This window comes from Saccostrea echinata, unplaced genomic scaffold, assembly GCF_033153115.1.
Source record: "Saccostrea echinata isolate AGI-Se365-2 ecotype Australia unplaced genomic scaffold, CSIRO_AGI_Sech_v1 ptg000056l, whole genome shotgun sequence".
Taxonomy (NCBI): Eukaryota; Metazoa; Mollusca; class Bivalvia; order Ostreida; family Ostreidae; genus Saccostrea; species Saccostrea echinata.
This window is the reverse complement of record NW_026889805.1, coordinates 5,133,480-5,158,691: the sequence shown is the minus strand read 5'-3', so window position 1 is coordinate 5,158,691 and position 25,212 is coordinate 5,133,480. Positions and strand designations below refer to the sequence as shown.

Here is a 25,212-nt window from a genome sequence, read left to right as displayed (position 1 = left end):
AGTTTTAAACTAAACTTTTAACTCTAGAATTTGATTTTGGGGTCAAAAAGACTTAAAACCTCATATTTAAAAAAAAAAAATTTCATCGCTCACACATTCTCATATATATTGAAGTCACCTACGGCAACACTATATTTTAGTGTGTTTTTCTGGGGACCGGTAAAGTAAAGTCGTTCCTTTTTCTGTACAATAATACAACATACAGTTGAACTTTGGTATCTCGAACTTGGATATCTCGAATACCACGGATATGTCGAAGTGATTGAGGAGTCCTAACCACATATTTCTTAAGTATTTTACTCTCGATATCTCGACCCTCGGATATCTCAAAGTTTTTTCTTGGTCCCAATGAGTTAAAGATAACGAAGTTTGACTGTATCATTGACACATTCTTTTTTACATGTAAAATATAAAGATGCATGCAGATAACAAGCATTATCATTGATCCTTCAACAAAACGCTTTAACACGATAACAACTCAGTTTTGTAAATCTTATTTCGTGTTATTCAACTTAGTGTCATACCACACAGCTGCAAATAATAGCTACTTTGAACATTTTAAATATCGAATACTTGCTCAATAAACTTGCCCAAGTTTAATCGTGGATTATATTTCGAGTTGATGGTCAAAAATCGAACATGATTGTTTGCTTCGCCTTTTATTAAAATGATGTGGATGTGGACTTGTACCTTTCATAAAATTATGTGGATGCGTCTTGTTTTCTCTTACAATGGTTTCGTGTTACGCTTGCTCCGCCATGTTGTTTACAGGTTGGTTGACGACAAGATGCAGATAGACTTTTTGATGATTAAAAGAAGGATAGGAGCAGAACATCAAATGGAAATATGGGAATCTACAAATGCATGATTTTAAGTCCATAATAAAGACAATGTTTTACCTATTTTGTGAGCATTTCACGTTCAAAGTTAATTAGATAGGTTGTACTTAAAGAATTTCTTACTTCCATTTTTTATTTGTATTGCACAAAATAGACATGAATATATGAATATGGAGTATAAGTGAATACATAACGAAATTATGTAAATGATTAAAAAAAAAATCAATGCAGTTTCTATGGGTATTTCGATAAATTCATTTTATACGAATTTTCTGTGGTACGTACTTTCAATCAGCACACATCCAACATGTCTGCGCCCTTGTAAAACATTCCACTATATTCCAACTTAAAAATGAGTTCGTCAAAAACAGCAACGTTTATTTTACGGAATAACCGTATCAAAAATATGAGATTACCAAGAACAAGTGAGTGTAATCCCAAAATTTTGATTACTGAGCATGTTTCGTTGTCAGCTCGAGTTATCTCAGTCCCACGTCTGCCGACAACAGAATAATAAAGCAAGGAATCCTCCTAGTTCATGACAAAGTTAATGTTAATAATTTGTGTCTGTAAATTGTATATAATCAGCTGCCCTAGACTTTTAGGCGTTATTGCGGAAGTATTTATTTACCCTCCAGGAAAATCCTGATCTGTATCTGTGTACGTCGTTGTACCCAATACTGGCTTTTATACGACGGGAGAGAGCGCTGTCGATCTTATTGACAAATCTTGTCAAGGGTGGTCTTGAAGGCCTCAACAGATTTTGCACGCCCTGTATCTTCGTCCAGGTAGATCCACTTGATCACAATGTCTATGAAGAATGAGTGCTGGTACTGTTTTGTTTTAGCTGGTGTCACTTCAAAACTTCTGGTGTTCTTTTTTACTTGTTTTGTTACTACATTGTCCGAAACACAGTTTCCAAAGTTTCTTGGTTTTATTATTCGTTTGTGTTTGGAGGGTGTTACGAATTCAGATGGAGGTAGTGTTGGTACCAACCCCTCAACCACCTTATACAGTAGTACCAAGCGGAGACTTCTTTTTCCAATGTAGGAAGTTCCAGCTTGGATGCCATTCTATTTATGTAGCCCTCTTCCGTGGTTCGGTAGTCCAGTTTGATGAACCTGATGGCCCTACGCTGTATGCGTTCGAGTTTGTCTATGTCTCCTTTTTGATATGGGTCCAAGACTGTGGCGCCATATTCCATAATTGATCTTGCCATGGAGATATACGCTACTTTCCTGCAGTTCTCTGTGCAGTTCTTTAAGTTTCTGTGAAGGATTGAAGGCCAGTGTAGAATGTGCTTTTTTGGTTGTGTTATTTATATGTGTGGTCCACTTTAGATCTGATGAAATCTGAAGGCCAAGGTAGGGGTTGTCCTGCACCTCTTCTAGTATCAGGGATGGGCACGATTACTCAAAAATGTAATCGATTAATAATCGATTACTTAGAGGAATTTGTGTAATCGATTATTAATCGATTACACTCATTTTTGTCCTGTAATCGATTGTAATCGATTACTTTGGAAGATGTAATCGATTACTTCCAAGTTTTTATCCCTTCAAATATCAAAGCAATATTTAAATGGTAAATGTTGATGTTATCTACTGAAGTTTGAATGTGTTCCTGCAGTTTCAGTGCAGATTCTTATAAGGTTTTATTCTGGCTAACATTCTCACTAAATGCCCAAATGAGGGATTCTCTACCAGGGAAAGTGGAGACATGATTCCTACAATGAAATATGCCAAGGAATAATTATTCCTTTCAACCTTGGATCTGAACCTCCATATTTATTGACTTGTTGCAAATATTATTTAATATTTTATTGTGAATTACTTCATTAGAAGTATTGGGGCTGCCCGTATGTTGACAGTACACATTAAACATTCCTGTACGTGTATTTAAAAAAAAATAAGTAAATTAGAACTCTTAGTAATAAACATGTAAATTGAATGTGTCTTTAAGTAATTAAACTAATAGCACAATTTCATTCTGTATTGAAATAAGTGTTTTGAGAGCTATTAATTGTTTTAATAATATTGCTTGTCTTCAATGGAATGAAGGTTAAACACCAGGTAGTTCACAGTTTACACCTCATTATCTGCAAATCAGGGATGTCTCAGTTGATTAATTAGCCAAGATAAGCAAACCCAGTGACACTTACTCCCTCTCTTACGGACACTTATAACCGGGTGCGTCTTTTTACCACAAGGAACCACAAGGTACCACAAGGAACCACAAGGATACCACAAGGAATCACAAGGAACCACAAGGAACCCCAGGGATACCACAAGGTACCCCAGGGACACCATACACAACCTTAATTATTCTAAATATGGTTTATATGCACTTGTAAATTAGAAAAAATGTTTTTGAAAGGCAATTTAACACTTTGTCTTAAATATAGAGCAGTTATCCAAGTTAAAAATTTAAAAGTAAATATACTTATTTAAGCTGAATTATGCATTTATAGTTCAGAGGAACAGTTAAATTATTGTATCTTTTTATGATGTACAAAAAGTTAATGGTTAATTGTGTATTGCAGTAGTCAATACACAAACCAAAAGTTGATATCTAAGAAGAACCCTAATGATAACCCCTGTACCACTAGGATAAGCCAAGGTACCTGAAAGAAAATCTAAATGACACTCAATTCAACTTTTAAAAAATCTTTTCATGGTTTAAATGCACTTGTTAATTATGAATTATAACTGTTTATTGTATATTTGTATAATACAAAACATAAAGAATAAAAGAACCCCAAAGGACATTTAGGATCATGATGAAATCCCAACAAACAAACCCAAAGAACCACTTAGATTAATAAATGACATTCCATTCAACCTTAATAAATCTAAATATGATTTATGTTCATTTGTTAATTACAAAGTAAACTGTTTATTGTAAAGATAATTTTTTTTAGGTCACCTGAGTCATTCAGGTGACCTACCAATTGTGATTTGTTTATGTTTGTTGTTCATTGGTCATAAAATGTTGAAATTTTCAGCTTCTTTTGAACCACTGAACCAATTTTAACCAGTTTTATGGGTAAAGTTAACCAGTTTTTATAGGTAAAGGGAAACATGAATTTTGAATTTCATGGTCCTTGACCCCTCTCCCCTTCTGGGCTTGAAGGATGGGACTAAAACCATCAAAATACATTGTATATGCAATTGTTAAAATCTTCTTCTTTACTCTTGGAAATCCAATAGTCAAACTGTTGACATGAATGTAATAAGCATTAATTGAGCTCTCTATCAATTGTAAAATTTGTGACCCAGGGGTCAGGTTTTAGGGTAATCTGGTGAAAAAGCATTATTTCTTTCAAAATATTCTTTATTCTAGGATATTAAATTAGGCAAACATGTTACCAGTAAATGCATGGTGTGATGCATATATGAGCAAGGGTGCCTCTTACAAAATTGTGAAACTTTATGGCCTGTGGGTAAGCTAGGGGTTCTGGTGTAGGGTGAGGATCTATTGGTAATATAGTGAAAAAGCATCTTTTTTTTTTGAAAATCTTCTTTTGAAAGTGCTTACAGTTGTGTTGAGAAAATGCATACGGTGCCATTTTCAAATTATTTCTTTAAAAACCCATTCTGCCCCTGGTATTTAACACATAAAATAAATTATTTATGTCAGAAGTGCAACTATAGATGATTTGGGGGAAAAAAACTTGCATCCTCATTCAAATCTAGAAAGTATGAAAAACTACCCATAAATGGTTTACAATTTCCAAACAATGAAGAGCCTTTAATTACAAAATAAAAAAAAATGAGTGTGTTATAAATTTAAGATGATGTTTTTTTGTAAACATATCAGAAGTCAGGAGCTAGTGCAACAAAATGATCGGGGTTAAATAGAATCACTTCCAAATCTTGTATTTAAAAAAAATAACACTTTCAAAATTCTTTTTTTGCCTTAATTAGTTTTCAGAATTGCCTTATATAAATTGATATTAAGTAATTTGTTGGGAATTAATTTTAACACGTCATTTATTAAACTTTCTAAATTTATGGTCTGACTGTCTGTATATGATCAAATTTTTGGTGGAGATTTGTCTTTTTAAATAAAAGTTCTAATTTTTCAAATAAAATTCTGTTAACACTGGTTAATAAAAATTAATTCTGAAACTTTTCTATGGATTTGTGTATTCTATTGATATACTTAAAAGTATTCAACTAGAATGTATATATACATATTATGATCTTATAATTGGAAAAATATGTTAAAACAAACTGAATTTTCTCCAAAATTTCCAATTTTTGAATTCACACACCTTATATATCTAAATGTAAGTAACAACAATAATTTCAGTTAATTTACTAAAACTACACTGCTTTTGAAAAAATTTCCTGGGTAAAAATCGCAGGAAATAAACTAGAAAAACTAAATATATATATATAAACACAAAAACTTTTCTCAACAAAACATTTTCGTTCATTGTTTTCATAGCATTTATTCCTTAATACAATATAAAAACAATCATGTACATGTAAAAAGGAAGTCCAAGGTTGTGAGTTTCTTTGTTATGGAAATGCATGAATTCAAACTTATTAAATTTCTCTATATTAGATTGATACATTTATTAAAAAATAATTCATCATGCATTCATGGCATTGTATGAATGTCTATAGATTGTACTGAACATGATCATCTCAATTAAGAGAAGTTATATGGAATATAGAAATGATAGCATACATCTATTTTCAATGACATATGGAGAACTCTCTTGTGTACAAGATTTCTTGTTTGCATGCATGCATATATCCACATTTTCAGGTAATCATCAGTGATGATCAACAGTTTTCAGTGATTAACTTGTGTATACACAAGGTACACAAGAACTGGTTACACCATACCTTAGGTGTATAAACAAATGTAAAACTGCATGGTTGGTGATAAAATACCTGAGTTTTATATAATCAACAAACTTAGTTTTTCTTGTACCATTTACATAGGATATAAGTGTCACTATATTTAGCTGGAAATTGTTAAATAAAATAATATGTTTTACAAAAATACCTGAAGCTGACACATTTTTTCCAAACTTGAGTCTTGTTTCTACTACCCTGGTACTTTCAACTTTTCTACAGATCTACAGTCTGCTAAAGATGGACAATAATTTTGAAAATTGTTTATAAAAAATAAAATAAATGTATAACCCATTCTTTCCTGCATCAGTGAATCATATATGGTGCCTGCCATTGGTAAAATTAACAATATCAACTAAAGTTGGCCAAGGGTTATCACGATATTAAACTTAATTGATGAGAAACTAGCTGATTTCCTTAAAAAAAATTCTGTAAACCCATTTTGAGGTAATTAAAAACATTTTTTTAAAAAAATACCAAACTTTATGGTTTGTGGGGAACTTGACAGATCTCCCTTAATATAATGATAATGTTTCAGTCTGAATTATTTCTTTTGGGGTTTTTAAATAACAATTCTCAGAGTTCAAAAAAATTGTATGCAAAATTTTTTTAAATAATTTTTTATTAAAAATCCATGTGATTTTGTAAAAAAAAAAAAAAAAAAAAAGTGAATGTGGATTCACTTCTTTGTGGCATAAAAAAGTCCAGTAACTCCTTAAAATGGCTCTGCATGTCCCTATATATACCAATTAACTGAGTCCCAAGATTCCATTTTAAACCTCAATATAAAGAAGAGACATATTGCTTTAATTCATTTCCCATAAAAAAGTTTCCTTTGAGGGTTCAGGTATTGCAAAATAGGCTTTGTGAAATTACAATATCCCTGAATTTTGAAGAAAATGGACGAATTTGAGCATCTTCAGTTAATAATTAAAATATGAGCCCACCCCACGATCCAAAAAAAAAATTTCATGGATAAAAATCTAATGAAACAGTTCTTTCAATATATAAATAAACAATTTATATCAGAGGTTGGGGACTATGCAAAATATTGAGAAACAATTTCAATTTTTGACCGTTTTTAAAGAGTTTTTTCAGGATTTGAGGAAAATGAGGCAACTCATGACTTCATAATTATTAATACATGGACTAGAGAGAAAATTATGTCATTTTTAATTGGTATGCAGTCACTGAGGTTCCAAGTGAAATTTTAACATATTTTCAATGAAGACTGAGCAGATTTGATTCTTCAGAAATTCACAAGGCCAAAAAAGGTCCTATTAGTAAGTGAACTTTGTTCTCTAATAAATATAGATCTACAAAACTAACCATGCAGTTACTACCAGGTATAATAGATTGAGACAAGTAGCCAAGCTATTTACTATCCTATAGGAGATAATTTATTAATACAATATGTGTGAATTATAATTATTAAACTTGCATGAGAATGAATTATGATTTTTTTTTTAAAGTCATATATGGCGTATTTTTGATAAGTTCAGACTAACTAAAATTAAAAAGATCTTTCTATTTGTTTTAATTACTTTATATAAGGATAGGACTTTCCTGTAAATTACACAATTTAAATCAATCGCGTTTCATAAAACTTACAACTTTTCAACTTTATACACAACCATTCCCCACAATAAATTAAAGTCCAGGCTTTTTGATATCATTGACAGCTGCTTTTTCAATAAAAATGGAACTCGTAAATATACTTACCTTGTCATTGGTCATTTGCAAAATTATTTTGCTAAAAAACATTCTGATTGTACACACAAGTACTCTGAAGTTGACATTAAAAAGATGCTCGAGTTTCTGATTGACAATATCTATGTGGTTTTTGGAGACCAGGTCTTCCAACAATCTATTGGAATTCCTATGGGTACCAATTGCACCCCGTTATTAGCAGACCTTTTTTTGTATTCATATGAAGCAGAATTTGTTCAAAATCTTGTACGTGAAAAGAAGAAAACACTTGCTGTGGCGTTCAACTCGACATTTAGATATATCGACAACGTATTGTCAATTAACAATGGCTATTTTCATTCTTATGTCGATACAATATATCCTGGTGAACTTGAGATAAAAGATACCACAGAGTCTGACACATCTGTTTCATATTTGGATATTTTACTTGAAAAAGATGTTAATGGTAATCTAACAACCAAGCTTTATGATAAACGTGATGACTTCAACTTTTCAATCGTCAACTTCCCTTACTTATGCAGCAATATACCTTCATCACCTGCATACGGGGTAAATATCTCTCAGTTGATTCGATACGCAAGAGCATGCTCTACGTATGTACAATTTCTAAAACAAGGTAAATTATTGACAAATAAGTTGATGAAACAAGAATATCAGCGGTCTCATTTAAAGTCATCATTTCGTAAGTTCTATGGTCGATACAATGACCTTGTCAGCAAATACAATTTATCATTGAGTCAAATGCTGACTGACGTTTTTCATACTAATTGTTAGGCAATTATTTACACACTGAATTGTCGACGGATTTTTCTGTTATTTCCCGATCATGACAAGGAGCACACGGCGGGTGTGACCTGTCGGCAGGGGATGCTCACTCCTCCATGGCACCTGATCCCACCTCTGATGTTTGGAGGTCCGTGTTTGCTCTGCTCCTATTTTGTATTATATAATGGACTTTTGAGCTTGAATACTGTTCGTTATCTCCATATATTTCATATTAGAAATTTAAGGGTAAAACAATAATCGATTTATTTACTGACTCCGCATTTAAATATCAGACACAGTTTAAAGTCATTTTAACTATAGAAACGTGGGGTTATTCAAGTTCAGAATCGGTGAAAATTTTAATTTGAACGTAAATAACAAATATCATGTTCAACTACACTCTATCTCGTATTTTTATTTTTTACCTCAGATATGCCATATATAGCTTTAAGTATTAATGTATTTAAATGATGTAATTAAAAAAATGCACATAAACCATATTTACATTTATTAAAGCTGAATTGGATGTCAGTTATATGGCTCATTATTGGGGTACTTAAGGGTATTCTTCAGAACCTAGGGTTTCCTTGGTATCCTTTTTTGTGTATTAAAATATGCAATAAACAGTTACTATGTTATTTACAAAAGCATAAAACCATTTTTAGATTTATAAAGGTCCAACTGGGTGTCCTTGGGGTATTTTGGGATATTCTTCGGGTTACCCTGGGATGTCCTTGTGGTAACTTAAGGCTATCCTTTGGTTCTTAAGCAAGTATCCTTTTGATTTGTGTATTGAAGTATATACAATAAACAGTTACTGTGTCATTTACAAGTGCAAATATAAACCATATTTACATGTACATTTATTAATGTTGAATTGGGTATCCTAGGGTACACTGGGATTTTCTTGTGGCACCTTAAGAGTATTATTTGGTTTTATGTGAGTGCCCTTTGGTTTTGCGTATTGAAATACATAAATCATAGTTAAAACATGATTATTTATTTACACTGTATAAAATATTAAAGTTCTTCAAAACTAAACATGCATAATTGAGCTTAATTGTTTAATAATTAATTAATATTACCTATAAATTTTTAACTTGGGTAACTCCTCTATATTTAAGACAATTAATTTAAAAGTGTTAATTTGTCTTTCAAAAACATTTTTTTTCTAATTTACAAGTGCATATAAACCATATTTAGAATAATTAAGGTTGTATATGGTGTCCCTGGGGTACCTTGTGGTATCCCTGGGGTTCCTTGTGGTTCCTTGCGATTCCTTGTGGTATCCTTGTGGTTCCTTGTGGTACCTTGTGGTAAAAAGACATACCCCTTATAACCTTTCATTGATATAAAAGCAACCTTACAATTTTGAATGAAAACATGAGAATGGTTTTGCAAATTTTAAAGTTATAAAACACAAGTTTGAAGTTGATTAAACATTTTCAGATATGAAGAAGTATTTCCATCTTCTTTTTTCGAGAACAATGTAGTTTATTTACCAAATATTTACCTATTTACCAAATTATTTATATTTAATACAGCACTTAAATCTGTTTTTGCTATTTATAATTTTCTATTACAAGACAAAGTTTTTTTCAACATCTGAAATATGAAAAAGGACATGCAGCAAGAGGACAGTGGGTCAAATGTAAAATGCACACGAAAAATCTGTATATTTTATTAATAAATGGTTGAAATACACTTCTGAATTATTTTATACTAGACCAGTAGGTCTATAATGCAAATTTTATTGAGAACATTATTAGACTTATGATAATAAAAGCTAGGAAATCCAAACTTTACACTAGGTGGGATATTTATGTGTGACTGACTGGAAATAATTTTCCAAAATAACATCCATTTATGTACAAAATAATCGAAAGTAATCGAAAAAGTAATTATAATTACATTGAAAATTTTAGCTGTAATCGATTAAATTACGATTACAAGTAATCGAAAATCTCTTCGATTACAGATTACTGTCGATTACTTGAAAAAAAGTAATCATTACAATCGATTACGATTACTCGATTACGATTACCCCATTCCTGTCTAGTATGTGGTTATTTAGGGTGTAGTACTTGTGTTACTTCTTTCATATGCTCATTGTATAGCATTTTTTGGCATTGAACCTCATTCCCCATTTGGCGGCCCATGTCTGGAGTAAGGCTGGGACGATACAACTTTTTCTATATCGATACGTATCCCGATATTTGAGCCACGATACGATATGTATCACGATATGTTTAATTGGTTATAAATTCTTTTTTTTATATTGAAATGAATAAGATATTTCTTCACAAATACGAATAATTTATTCAAAGAAGTTGTATATCTGTTGTAAAACTTAATTATTTTGATCTTAATTATTATGTATTTCATATTCATATTTATATTAAGCATATTCATTTTACATATTAAACCCAAAATGTTTAGTTAACAAAGAAAAACATTAGTCAGAATTTTTTTGGAAATATGTCGATATTTATTCATACGTATCGATATGCGTATCATCCTCACATTGAATCGATATTATCGATATCTCGATATATCGTCCCAGCCCTAGTCTGGAGGCTGTCAAGGTCTTTTTGAGGCTTTATGGTGTCTTCAAAACTGTGTATTGTGCAGTATAAGAGGCAGTCATCGGCAAACAGACAGACTTGTGAGATAACTGAGTCTGGAAGGTCATTTATATGGCAGAGGAATAGGAGTGGGCCAAGCACTGTTCCTTATGGGACCCCAGAGTCCATTGTTACTTCCTCTGATGTTGTTCCTTCGACGAATGGTCCTCATTGTGCGAGATGTTAAAAGAAGGCATGGAGCCATGATAGGATGTTACCCTTTATACTGTTTTGCTGGTCAAAGCCTGTGGATAAGTTTGTCATGCGGAAATGTATCAAAAGCTTTGGAGAAGTCAAGTATGGCCACATTAACTTGGTTACCCTTGTCATATTCCTTAAGGAAGTCATGCATGGTTGTTAATATCTGTGTTTCGCATGAGTATCCTGACCGAAAACCTTGTTTAATGATGTTAGAATTTTGTTCCTCTGTAGATGTTTAAGGAGATGTCGGCAAATTATGTGTTCTAATAGTTTACTGGTGACTGATGTTAGTGATACAGGTCTATAGTTTTCAGTCACATGTTTGTCACCTTTTTTTATATATGCTTGTAATGATATATTTTTGTCTCTCCAGTCCTTGGGTATAGCTGGCCTGAGTCGATTTGAGAGTTGGAATATGATGGTTAGACTTGGTGCGAAGCGTTTGGCGAATTCTTTTAGCATTCTATTTGGTATGTTGTCTGGTCCTGATTTCGCTGTTTTGGTTGTGTCTGGAAGTGGGCCTGCTGGTTCTTTGGTGAAGACAGACTGAAATTGTTTGATAAGTATGCCTGCTTTACCTTTGCTGTCACTGAGTATAGTGCTTCCAGATTTAAGTGGTGAGATTCCAAAGGAGTCCTGTTTTTTTGATTTGATGTATTTCCAGAATGGTTTAGAGTTGTTTTCGTATATTGTGGTTGAATGTTGATGTTTGACCATTCTGCTTTTCTGAGTTGTCTTTTGCATTCTTTCTAAAATTTTCTGTAGTGGGTCCACTTATTTGATTTCCTGGCCTGCTTATAAAGTCGAGACTTTTTCTTAATCATCTTCCTTTCCTTATGGGAAATGTGATCATGTTTATTTGGCCTATCAGGGACCTACATACCTATCAGGGACCTACATACTTAGTATATAGGTCCCTGAGCCTATGTTCTGAAGTAGTAATGTAAGTCCTTGGATCTGTCCAGTCCAGTATGATCACTTAGCTTGAATTACCTAAGTAGCTTTATTTAGCTACTCAAAGTAGTTTTATTTAGCTATTTTAATACAAGTTTTCACATGCTTGCATTTTAGCTTTCCTGAGCTGATAGCAAGTGAGCTTTTCAGATCACCTGTTGTCCATTGTCCATCCGTCCATCTGTCTGTAAACTTTCCACATTTTCATCCTCTTCTCAAGAACTAATGGACCAATTTAAGCAGTCGGTACAAAGCATTCCTTGAGTGAAGCGAAATTTAAATTGTAAAAATGGAGGGCCAAGCTCCCTTCCAAGGGGAGATAACTAAGAAAAGACATAAATAGGGTGGGGTCATTAAAAAATCTTCTCAAGAACTGTTGGGCCAAAAAAGCTGAAACTTATGTGGAAGCATCCTGCTGTAGTGTAGATTCTAAATTGTTCAAATCATGACCCCCAGTGGTAGGGTGGGGCCACAATAGGGAATCCAAGTTTTACACTAAAATATGTTGGAAAACATCTTTGAAAATCTTCTCAAGAAATGCTGAAACTTATGTGGAGCCTCCTGAGTAGTGTAGATTCTAAATTGTTCAAATCATGGTCCCTATGGGAAGGGTGAGCCACAATAGGGAATCGAATAGGAGTTTTAAATTGAAATATATGGGAAAAATCTTTAAACATTTTCTTCTCAAGAACTACTGGGCCAGAAAGCTGAAGAAGCCTCCTGAGGTAGTGTAGATTCTAAATAGTTTAAATCATGGCCTCCAGGGATAGGGGGCACAATAGGTTATCAAAGTTTTACATTGAAATATATGGGAAAAATCTTCAAAAATCTTCTTCTCAAGAACCATTGGGCCAGAAAAGGTGAATGGGGTAGGGTGGGGGCCACAATAAGTATTACAAAGAGGAAAATCTTGTTACAAACAGCAGGATAAAAGTTACTCATGTGAGCATTGTGGTCCATGGGCCTCTTGTTAAAAAGAAAATCAATGATCATATTACTGTCATGAATGTTGCATATTTTGTAGAAAAAGCAGCCTACAGTTATGTGTGGGATGAGAAAGCAGACGCCATTCTTCCTGAACACTACAAGAAGAGATGTCTGGAGTTCATGCATAAAGAACCAATCCCAGTTCATTATGTACCATCTGCTGGAACCTTTGGCATTCATAAACTAACCAAATTACCGTAAATACCTATAACTGTAGCACTGATTGTACACATCTTCAACAAGTGTTTACATTTTTAAAATTGATATACATATATAATTTATATACTGATACACCATTTAATAGGGCTATGAGGTTTTGCATTTTTGTGTAATTTTGTACTTTAGGTTAAATCATAAAAATATGATCAAGATATTCAAACTGGCCTATGTTTACAATTGTATGTCAAATTAAATTGAGAAAAATCAAATTGCTAAGGCAATTTTAATGAGGCTTTGGAGTAGCAAATCATAAAATTTTTCAAACTGTATGGTTAATTATTATTACTGTGTACATGTGTATGCATAAACATAAAGGAATCCTAATGCATTGACTAAATTCCATTTTTTTTAACAAATAAAAATTGTAGAAATAAAATCCAGAATGTCCCCATCCCTGCATTATATCCCCAGGAAGCCAATGAAGAACTGTGGGGTGGAGAAGGAATCATCATGGGCTACAAGATGGACAAGGCTCATCTCAGGCAGAAAAACAGGTCTTTCCATTTATGTGTAATCTTATTTAATGATATCCCTTTAGCTTTAGTTCTACTGGTTGAGATCAGAAGAGCTTATGTATAAGTAAGGTGTATGTCTGTCTGTAAACAGTCTGATTTTAAGAAAATTTTTACAAGTACCAGTGGATTATACTAAGATACTATAAAACACACTTATAAAGAAGTGCCGGAGATGGACAATTTTGGTTCATTGTAAATGTAATTTGTTTTAAACAACAAAATGCTTTCAATGATTGTTAGTATGGGAATTAATGTTGCAACAAAATGCTTTCATTGGTTGTTAGTATGGGAATTAATGTTGCAACATTTTGCTTTCATTGGTTGTTAGTATGGGAATTAATGTTGTAACTGTTGGAGAAAAAATGCATAACCTGCCTATTTACATTGGACACATATTTTGCTTATAAGTGTGTGGAAAGCTACAGTATTCAAAACACTGTAACATGGATGGGGAGGTCAAAAGGTTAAAGTATGATTTTTATTTGGACGTCAAAAACGTTGAACCCCGTGCAAGTGCAACGTCATAAGCGAAAATAAAAATTCACACTCACATTGAACAGTCTGACTGTAGAAGCTGTTGCACTGGTTCTTCCATTAATTGTAACTTACAGAAAGGATAATACAAGGATTTTGAAATATAAATCACATATTCAGACAAGGCAGGGAGTTAAAGAATGTAAATATAAGCATTGAATTATTATTTTTTGAAAGATGTAGTCTCATACTGCAATGGTGTGTGCAAACAAATTGAGTAATGCAGGTTAGCGCGTTATGAAAATTTGTTTGCACACACTGTTGCAGTTATGAGACTGCATCTTTCAAAAAATGATAATTCAATGCTTAAAGATGTACAACACACTGGAGGAGATAACTCTTGCGATTTCAATAAAACGTTTAACATAACGTTAAATTTGACGTTAATTACGAAGCGTCAAAATGACGAGCGATACGATCCTGATGTAATTAATGAAAAAAAAAGAATAGAGGTTTTTATTGTGGTTTCTTTAGGAATACCAAAACCTATCCTTGATCATTTGCGCAATTGCAATAAATCTCCCCCCTCCATAAAAAAGAAAAAAAGACAGGTTCCTTAAACTTCTTTACTTTAAATTTAGTTAATTAATTCTTTAATATTGTATAATTTATTATATACACAAAGGCAATGTTTTAATCTAAAAATGTTAATGCTACTCTACATTGCTTTTTCCCGTTACAATTGGCCGCATAACATTGAGAATAAATGTAACCGGTATGTCTAAATATTATCATATTGCAAAAATAAACATTTTCTTGCTTTTCTCTCTTTGAAAAAAAAATGAAAAAGAGTAATCGTTTTCAGAAGGTCACTGATCAAAGAGAAACAACTCTAAAATTGTAGAGATGTATGTCTTTCTTCCCCTTAGCTGAGTTATTCCTCCTGTTTTCCGAAGAATTATGGGTTTTTTTCCCTCACAAATACACAGATACATTTACAGTGTGTTGCAAGGAACACAAGAACTGAAAGCCAAAGTTTATACAAATTAAAGTAAGTATCAACAGTGAAAAATTATTTATTAAAATTATACAACAGTTGCATCCCATTGAGAAAATATTTTACTGTAAACAGTTTCAGTTTGCATTTCCTCGAATAAAAACAAAATGATTGATACCAATGTAGATGATTCAGGCACATGAATAATTTAATATTGATAAATAATTTACAATTTGGTACAATTGAAGTTAATATGGACGAATACATCATTTCCATTTATGGAAACAACAGAAGGATACAATTGGGGGAGGGGGGCACCCATCTCGTTTGAAAACAGAAATAATTTGAAATCTATACATGTATTTCATTTTCATCACAAGAGAGTTGTACATACACCATTGTTGGTTCACTTAAAAAATAATATTCAATGCAAGTAGAAGTCATATAAAGGCTTGACACTGCACCTGTGTGCATGAACTCCAAACCGGACACGTGGAAAATCCTTAGAAAAATAGTTTTACTAAATATAAATATATAAAAATAATATTTAGGATAACAAAAAATATTAGTAGTCAACATTTAATCTGTATACACGAATGAAGGACATTACTTTAGGAGTTCAATATGCCAATTATATATATTATGCAGACGTAACCAATGTTGTTTTTTTTTTTCAAGCTCGAATGTCCTGCATTGCAGAGAAGAATGGAAGTGGGAGGGGGGGTTCTTAAAATTTCAGAAATTGCTTATTCATCTTCATTTAAATGCAGATGTAAAGTTTTATATTTGTGATAGATATATGTACATTACATTTTTTAGGTAAAAGATATTTTCCACCTAGGAATTTTATTTGCATTTGTAGAATCATAGCATTGCTTTCGTCCCAAGTCTGAAAGATGCTGTGAGAAATGTAACTTACGGAGAGAGGGGGAGGGGAGATTTTCTGCTTTAAATTCAGAACGCGTCGTTTAAAAAATTTTCAAAAAATTATCAAGAACATTTTGATCATCAGTTACAAGAAGTAATTATTTTTTTCAAAATTAAACAACAGATTTTTTCATTAAAAAAATCAAGCATTTTTCAAAGCAAAAATCGATGATAATTTTTCAATTTAAATTCTTCAAGATCGTTTTTCTCGAAGTGTACCTCTACAAATTCACTTTGTTTGTGTGTTTAATAGTTAAACGAACGATTCAGCAAATTTTGACAGCTAGGCTAACATTAAATATTTTAAAATAAGGGATTTTATAATTAGTTGGTTGAATTTTTTTTGTACTCGTGATCAGCCAAAGGGGGTAACTTTAGGAACTTCCTGTCCAAATTTGGCTCGAATGATTTTGACCAAAATGTACATACACATAGTAGATATTGTCATGTATAAGATATACAAAAATAGCGAAAATTAAACGACAGGAAATTTTTGGACTAGGTGTGTTGTACATACTTAATTGGCACTAAAAAGATCCCACACTGTTCAATGGCCCTAAGTGCCGAGTATAAGTCTAAATTTGCAGCCCTCCACCGGCAAGTGGTGGCATCTCCATATGAGTGAAAAATTCTAGAAAGGGATGTTAAACAAACAAACAAACAAAATAAAGCAGTGGAGCTACAGTTTCATCAGAGACTTCTGGTTACATGATGTTAAAATAAATTCTTTTTTCATCCTAGATTACCAAAGTTGTGGAAGCCATTTGTTTGTAAGAGAGCTGTATATAGTGAAATCCTTGACAAATGGTTTGAGATATCTATGACAATGCGAGTCCTAGATTTGATCGATGAATGTCATGGTTTTGATAACTATATTCTAAAAGTGAGTATGATAATTTACTTATCTACATGAAAAGATTCAGATTTAGTACAGAGTCCTCTCTCTTAACTCTCCAGGTGTTTTTGATTTCCCTTCATCACAAACCTTTGATCTGTTGTACTGTGTAAAAGTTGTGATTGTTTATGTTACATACTGTTCTGTGAAGTGAATTTTCAATATTTGCAATGATCATAAACATAGAATATCAATACACAATGATACATCTAGACAAAATTAAAGAGCATTGACTCTGCAAACAGAGATTACTAAACTTATGTGTTTGCTAGAGGCAGGGTCAATCCAAATACAGTCAAATCTGGTTATTCTCAAAGTCAATGGGACCAAAGTATCTGAGGATTTGAGATGGGTAAAAAACATAAAGAAAAAGTGGTTATGACTACCAACTGACTTCAACATATCCCTGATATTTGAGATATCAGGGGGTGTGAAGAGAGGAGCAAATCAGAAAATCTGATGAACAAACAAAAAAATATACACATGTATATATATATACATCTTTTTAGGGTTTCCAGCTTAAAAAAAGGTGGTAGGATAATTTTTTTAATTACTGTATCGTATAAGGTTCTCATCTTCACTTCAGACACATGAACGTGATTTAAACTCTCTACTAGCCATGAAAATTCGGAGAAAAATGTTGCTTGCTCTTGCCAACAAAACCTGTTATCCTAACGACAAAGAGAAACAAGAAAGGATATTACACAAATACCACGAGTTCATCATACCAGTAAGTACAAACCGATATTGATAAAATTAATAGTACAAATTAAATAAAGTATGAGGGGAGAGATCTTTTAACCTTTTATGGTTTATTCTTGATAAATTTTTTGCATTATTTTATTTTCTGTGATTATTGTGTTACAGTAATACAAATTATACTTCATATGAATTTTTTGCTGTAGAAGGTCATGTACTTGTATATAGCTTACATTAACTAATTAATTCTAATTAATTAGAAAATTATTTTTATATATATACATTTTATGTTCAGGTCTAAAAACCTTCTGATAGGAGAGATAACTTTGGAAATATTTTAATCCAAAATATCTGACAATTCATTTTATCAGGTGATAATTATTGAGTCATTTCTCCCTAAGAATCACACCTGCTGACAGAAAAGAACAGAAAATGCAAACTCTTTGATAGTTGTTCATACTTTCTGACCTAAAACATTTGTACCATTTTTAGCTCACCTCAACGAAGTTGGGGGAGCTTATGTAATACCCTCGGCGTCGGCGTCGGCGTCGGTGTCGGCGTCGGCGTCCCAGGTTAAGGTTTTTGGAGCAGTTTTCTTTTCAAGTACTTCTATGGCCTATATTAGTCAGAGATGCATGGAGGATGCTTCTAGTGTGTTTCATTGTACCAGTCAAGGTTTCAGATGCTGCAATTTCAGCTGAAGAATGACCAGGTTAATGTTTTGGAGCAGGTTAAAGTTTTTGGAGCAGGTTAAAGTTTTTGGAGCAGGTTAAAGTTTTTGGAGCAGGTCTCATTTTCAAGTAACTATAAGCCCTATATTGACCAAACTTGCATGGATGATATATCTAAGGATGCACACTACTGAACTTGCTTCAGATGCTGGATCTGACCTACATTTTCCGGATGAGTGACCAGGTTAAGGTTTTTGGAGCAGATCTCATTTTCAAGTAACTATAAGCCCTATATTGACCAAACTTGCATGGATGATGCATCAAGGGATGCACACTACTGAACTTGCTTCAGATGCTGGATCTGACCTACATTTTCCGGATGAGTGACCAGGTTAAGGTTTTTGGAGCAGATCTCATTTCCAAGTAACTATAAGCCCTATATTGACCAAACTTGCATGGATGATACATCTAAGGATGCACACTACTGGACTTGCTTCGGATGCTGGATCTGACCTATATTTTCCGGATGAGTGACCATGTTAAGATTTTTGGAGCAGATCTCATTTCCAAGTAAATAAAAGGCCTATATTGACCAAACTTGCATGGATGATACATTTAAGGATGCACACTACTGGACTTGCTTCGGATGCTGGATCTGACCTATATTTTCTGGATGAGTGACCAGGTTAATGTTTTTGTAGCAGATGTCATTTCCAAGTAACTATAAACCCTATATTGACCAAACTTGCATGGATGATACATCTAAGGATGCACACTACTGGACTTGCTTCGGATGCTGGATCTGACCTATATTTTCCGGATGAGTGACCAGGTCAAAGTTTTTGGAGCAGATGTCATTTCCAAGTAACTATAAACCCTATATTGACCAAACTTGCATGGATGATACAGCTAAGGATGTACACTACTGGACTTGCTTCGGATGCTGGATCCGACCTACATTTTCCAGATGAGTAACCAGATTAAAATTTTTGGAGCAGATCTCATTTCCAAGTAACTATAAGGCCTATCTGATCAAAACTTGCATGGATGATGCATCAAGGGACGAACAATCTCAAAACTTGCTTCGGATGCTGGATTTGACTTACATTTTCTGGATGAGTGACTAGTTTTAAGTTTTCAGATAAGTCTATTACCAAGTAACTGCAAGCCCTATCAGACCAAAATTGCATAAATGTTGCATCTAGGGATGCACACTCCTAGATTATTAGTTTAGTGTGGGACTTTGCCTTAGTTAAAGGCAACATTCGTTGAGGTGAGCTCTGTAATCTCTGATTACCTATGTTTTTTTACTTGATACAAATTAGAATATTTCTATCTTTTCATATATACAGTGTACATGAGAACCTAAAACTAGCATAATTTGTCATATACCATCTGTAGAATTATCATTATTATATATATATATATATATATATATATATATATATATATATATATATATATATATATATATATATATATATATATATATATATTCCCTACAAAAAGAAAAAACTTATTAAGAAAGATAATTCTTGTTCTTGGCTGGACCTTTTTTTAGCTCACCTGAGCTGAAAGCTCAAGTGAGCTTTTCTGATCACCCATTGTCCGTCGTCCGTCCGTCTGTCCGTCCGTCTGTAAACTTTTCACATTTTCAACTTCTTCTCAAGAACCACTGGGCCAATTTTAACCAAACTTGGTACAAAGTATCCTTCGGGGAAGGGGAGTTTAAATTGTTAAAATAAAGTGCCAAGTCCCCTTACAAGGGGAGATAATCAAGAAAAGAGAAAAATAGGGTAGGGTCATAAAAAAATCTTCTTCTCAAGAACCACTGGGCCAGAAAAGCTGAAACTTATATGGAAGCATCCTGGGATAGTGTAGATTCTAAATTGTTAAAATCATGACCCCCGGGGGTAGGGCGGGGCCACAATAGGGAATCCAAGTTTTACATTGAAATATATAGGAAAAATCTTTAAAAATCTTCTTCTCAAGAACCACTGGGCCAGAAAAACTGAAACTTATGTGGAAGCATCCTGGGGTAGTATAAATTCTAAATTGTTAAAATCATGACCCCGGGGTAGGGCGGGGCCACAATAGGAAATACAAGTTTTACATTGAAATATATTGGAAAAATCTTTAAAAATCTTCTTCTCAAGAACCACTGGGCCAGAAAAGCTGAAACTTATGTGGAAGCATCCTGGGGTAATGTAGATTCTAAATTGTTCAAATCATGACCCCCGGGGGGTAGGGCGGGGCCACAATAGGGAATACAAGTTTTACATTGAAATATATAGGAAAAATCTTTAAAAATCTTCTTCTCAAGAACCACTGGGCCAGAAAAGCTGAAACTTACGTGGAAGCATCCTGGGGTAATGTAGATTCTAAATTGTTAAAATCATGACCCCCGGGGGTAGGGCGGGGCCACAATAGGGAATCCAAGTTTTACATTGAAATATATAGGAAAAATCTTTAAAAATCTTCTTCTCAAGAACCATTGAGCCAGAAAAGCTGAAACTTATGTGGAAGCATCCTGGGGTAGTGTAGATTCTAATTTGTTCAAATCATGACCCCCGGGGGTAGGGCGGGGCCATAATAGGGAATACAAGTTTTTACATTGAAATATATAGGAAAAATCTTTAAAAATCTTCTTTTCAAGAACCACTGGGCCAGAAAAGCTGAAACTTAAGTGGAAACATCCTCAAGTAGTGTACACTCTAAATTGTTCAAATCATGACCCCGGGGATTGGGGGGGGGGGGGCACAATAGGGAACCCCAAGTTTTACATTGAAATATATAGGAAAAATCTTTAAAAATCTTCTCAAGAACCACTGGACCAGAAAAACTGAAACTTATGTGGAAGCATCCTGGGGTAGTGTAGATTCTAAATTGTTCAAATCATGGCCCCTGGGGTAGGGCGGGGCCACAATAGGTATTACAAGGGGGGAAGTCTGGTAATGAACAGCATGGCCAAAGTTACTCAGGTGAGCGATGTGGCCCATGGGCCTCTTGTTTTTTTTTACAATAGATAAAAATGTGATATTCGAAGTCAAAAAGCACTGCTTCATTATGTTTCTTAACATGAATTTATTATGTATTACACTAAATATTAATTCTATATATACCACATATTTTTAATTTTATTCTGTGATAATGGATTTTTGATCTTTCTATTCACTGTGCCACTTCTTTTCAAACTTTTTTCCCATTTGAATTTGATGTGTTTTTGTTGATGAAAATTAATTTTAGGAATTTTTAATTTTTATATGATATTTAGAACAGAGGGTCATAAGACCTTTTGAAATCATTGCATAATTTTCAAAATCATTGATTTGACCCTATTATTGACCCTGTCAGGCAGAGGAGGCAGAGTGGGTGGGGCTTACCGTGTCAGAGGCGTTAATAAAAGCCAAGGAAGCAAAGAAAGCTGAGCCAGAAAACCAACCCAAACCACTGAAAGATCTGTATGAAGAAAACCTAGTCCTAAAGCTTCATTGTAAGTGGTCATATTTGTAGCAAAATAACTGGGCACAATTCAGTTTTTTTTTTAAATCAAAATTTACAGGAGGTTTTGAAGAGGGATGTAATTGATGCTTATCCACCAGAGTTTTGAGAAGAAAAAAAAATCATGGGCACTTACATTTGATCACAAAAACATCAGTTCTATGGTTCACTAATCTACTGCCCAGTGACCTTGACTTTTTAGTTATTACATGAACCGTGAGCTAAGTTTGGGACACATACATGTATTTAGGTTATTGAAAACAATACTGTATACTTAATTTTGACTTCATTCCAGTCAAGGGTTTGGCAGTGTTTTGTGACAGACATACAGACAGACAATATCTCTTCCCAGTATTGGAGGAGACACAATGAGAGCTAGGGCCTTCTAAGTTTCCCAAATGTAGAAAAAATACTTTTAGAATACATACATTTTTAAGGGATGGTAAAAAAACATGATAAGAAGATAGTTTATAGGATGTAGAAAAGCCTGTTGCTGTCAATATGGGCAGTGCTACGCTTCATCAAAATATTAAACTTTGGTGTTCCTCCCCCTTTTTATTGTATGTATTAAGTTGTCACTATATCTAGGTAAACATTATATCATGAGGTACAGTCAAACCTCTTATCTTGAACTCGATGGGACCGAGAAAAAATACTTAAGAAATACCTGGTAAGGACTTCCCATTCACTTCGAAATGTCCATGGTATTCAAGATATCTGTGTTCAAGATACTGAAGTTCAACTGCATATGCATCATAGTAACCCTGATCATTAATATATATACCTTATCTTTGTTTGAGTTCATGTTATAATGATGTTTGTAATTTCTTTGCAGTGATAAAAGAAAACAGATGGGAACAAATTATGGAAGAAATTGAAAAACCCAAAGAAGAAACAAAGGAAGCACCTTCTATGATAGCAAAACTGAACCCCTTCTCCCAGTATAACAGAGCCAAAAAGAAGTCTTGACACCTTGAAATAAATGCAGTAAAACATTTTTTTTTCTAGCATTTATAATGTTTCCTGCCTTGGCAACTGTAAGAAAAATGGACATTCTCTACAGACATAATTTACAACCGAGTGCAGGAATTCTGTGAAGGGATTCATTCTAGGGTCTGATATACAAGTGTGCATGCACTCAAAATCAGTGACAATTTAATCAAGTGAAGGATCACAGTGTATGGAAATATAAATGTTTTATTGGTATATATATGTATTTAAGTGTTTTGACATCCAATGCACATAAATTAATGTATAAAATTATTGATTATTAATTGAAAATGTGTGTATTATTTGGGAGAATAGTAACTTAAATTGGATTATTTCCCTTAGCGTGCGAGTTCTATAGCTTTTACAGCACATTGACAGCATGGAACTTCAGTAAAGTATAGGTTACCTGCTGTGGTACAGTAACACGACACCATTAAGTTTATATACTGTGTTAAGATTAAACCATACCTAATATGAAAGGATTGGCCATGCAGTTTGCATATGAAAAGAGCACAGAAAGAACGCCTCTTTGCTGGTCAAGTGTCCAGATGTCCGACACGAATCGGACATTTGGCCAGCGAAGATGGCAAAGACGAGGTCTGAGTTACAAATTTCTGGACATCAATTTCTTTCAAAATTATTATTTTAAATCTAAATCTAAAATGTGGACTTTATTTTTATCTCAAAATGCTTACTACACACATGTTTCAATTCTGGTCAAAATTAAGCAGTAGAACTTTACTGATTACCACCAAAGTGCGAAATGATGAGTATAAGCCCGGGTATCCATTTCACAGCTGTTTCAATTGAAATGGAGGCTTTGGATTGCATAAAGTTATTCGAAAAATTTAAAGGCATATCCTTCATTAGTTATGGAGCTTCTCGTCATGCCGGAGGAGACTCTTGACTTCTAAAGACGTGCATATTCAGCACTTTCTCAAAAAAGAGACCATCAACGGCGACACGGGGGTCTTCCTTTAAGTCTTGAGGTAGAAGAAAATGTGTGTTGATAAAAAGACTCAACGAAAGCGCGTTAACATAGCGACCCACTGTGCATACCCGACGCGCCGAGAGTTGCCTAAATTATCGTCTGCACATTGTTCTAAATCATGTTGTTGCATACGAAAAATAACAGCCTGTAATTGACTGTGTTGACTTAAGGCATTAGATTTCATAAGGACACAATTTGATTCTTGAAAGCCTTGTGTCATCCGCCCGATCCTCTAAAGTTTGATCTGACCTACGACATTTAACTAAACAGAAACGATCTTCAAAAGATATTGTGTTTTTAGTTCAAGTGCCCTTGCGATCTTTCAATCAATTCTAAAGTAAGATATTTGGAACACTGCATCGATTGTGTGTTAGTGTCATCAATGCAGGTGAACACCACTCAATCCCCGGTGGCTGGATTCAGAGAAATACATGTAAGAGTTACACCCCCTTTTTTAATTAAAAAAAAATAAACAAAAAAACAAATAGAATAACACCTACATGTACGACTCCAAAAAAAACTATTTATTAACATCTTTCTGGGATTTTATGTATCTGCTTTTGTGTGTCCCTAACCTTGCGTCTCCACCCAAACGGAAATGGTGATTCCAGAATACCTGGACAATTGCTTTGTTGGGATATAATCACCGAAGTTTCGTCTGGCATTCCAATTTTAAGTCTGAAAGTACAGTTCATTAAATTTTATACTGTAGGGGAATAAACGACAAAAACAAATTAAATTTCCAAATAAACAAATAAACATAAGTGACAGTGTACCAACGTCACATAAATTAACTTCTTGGTTAATTTTATTCCATGAATAAGTAAGTTTATAATGCGTATCTTAAAACACGCCAATTTATTTCATGTGAATAATCAAGTTTATTGCGGCAAACTACAGTAATGATTACACTCGAAGGAAAGGAAATGTGATTGGTCCTCACTGGACCGGAACCTTAATGTGGTTTTTTTTCTTCTCTCTTTAGGTAACAAAGTGAATTGTCACTTTTGTCAGTCATTATTAGGAATAGTTTGTATTTACACCACTTCAAAAAGTCGCCAACTTTGCATATAAAGAGTTGATTTAAAAGTGGTCAGTACCAATTATCTAAATGACATTTTCAAACTTAGTTTTAATAGGCAAATTTGTGACCTTTTCATAAAAAAAAAAAAACGAATGTAAAAGTGGATAATTAATGAAATGCTTATTTGATTTTCAAATCTACTTCGGACATAATATTCCAGATATATTTTCATCTTGTCTAGCTTATGTCTCACTCCCCCTGGTCTCTCTGTTTCGCGGCTAAATAATCGATCTGTAGAATATCACCATCCCAGTCCAATCAAACATTAATTTGTTAACGATTTCCGTACGTAGCAAGT

General features: G+C 33.5%; 1 protein-coding gene across 1 annotated transcript; it reads left to right on the top strand.

Annotated features, from left to right (window-relative positions):
• Positions 1 to 1,134: 1,134 nt before the first annotated feature.
• Positions 1,135 to 23,083, top strand: LOC133172969 (large ribosomal subunit protein bL28m-like). The gene is made up of 7 exons (XM_061307835.1): positions 1,135 to 1,264; positions 12,989 to 13,148; positions 13,539 to 13,664; positions 16,825 to 16,966; positions 17,565 to 17,708; positions 21,703 to 21,841; positions 22,685 to 23,083. Exons 1-7 carry the CDS (start codon positions 1,192 to 1,194, stop codon positions 22,816 to 22,818), a joined length of 918 nt encoding a protein of 305 aa, XP_061163819.1. The 5' UTR covers positions 1,135 to 1,191; the 3' UTR covers positions 22,819 to 23,083.
• Positions 23,084 to 25,212: the final 2,129 nt, after the last annotated feature.

Excerpts from the sequence above, each read along its gene's own strand:
- LOC133172969 (XM_061307835.1), top strand. The coding sequence starts at position 1,192 with ATGAGTTCGTCAAAAACAGCAACGTTTATTTTACGGAATAACCGTATC. Across the intron at positions 1,265-12,988 it reads TATGAGATTACCAAGAACAA|AAAAAGCAGCCTACAGTTAT; the intron begins GTGAGTGTAATC and ends CATATTTTGTAG. Across the intron at positions 13,665-16,824 it reads CATCTCAGGCAGAAAAACAG|ATTACCAAAGTTGTGGAAGC; the intron begins GTCTTTCCATTT and ends TTTTCATCCTAG.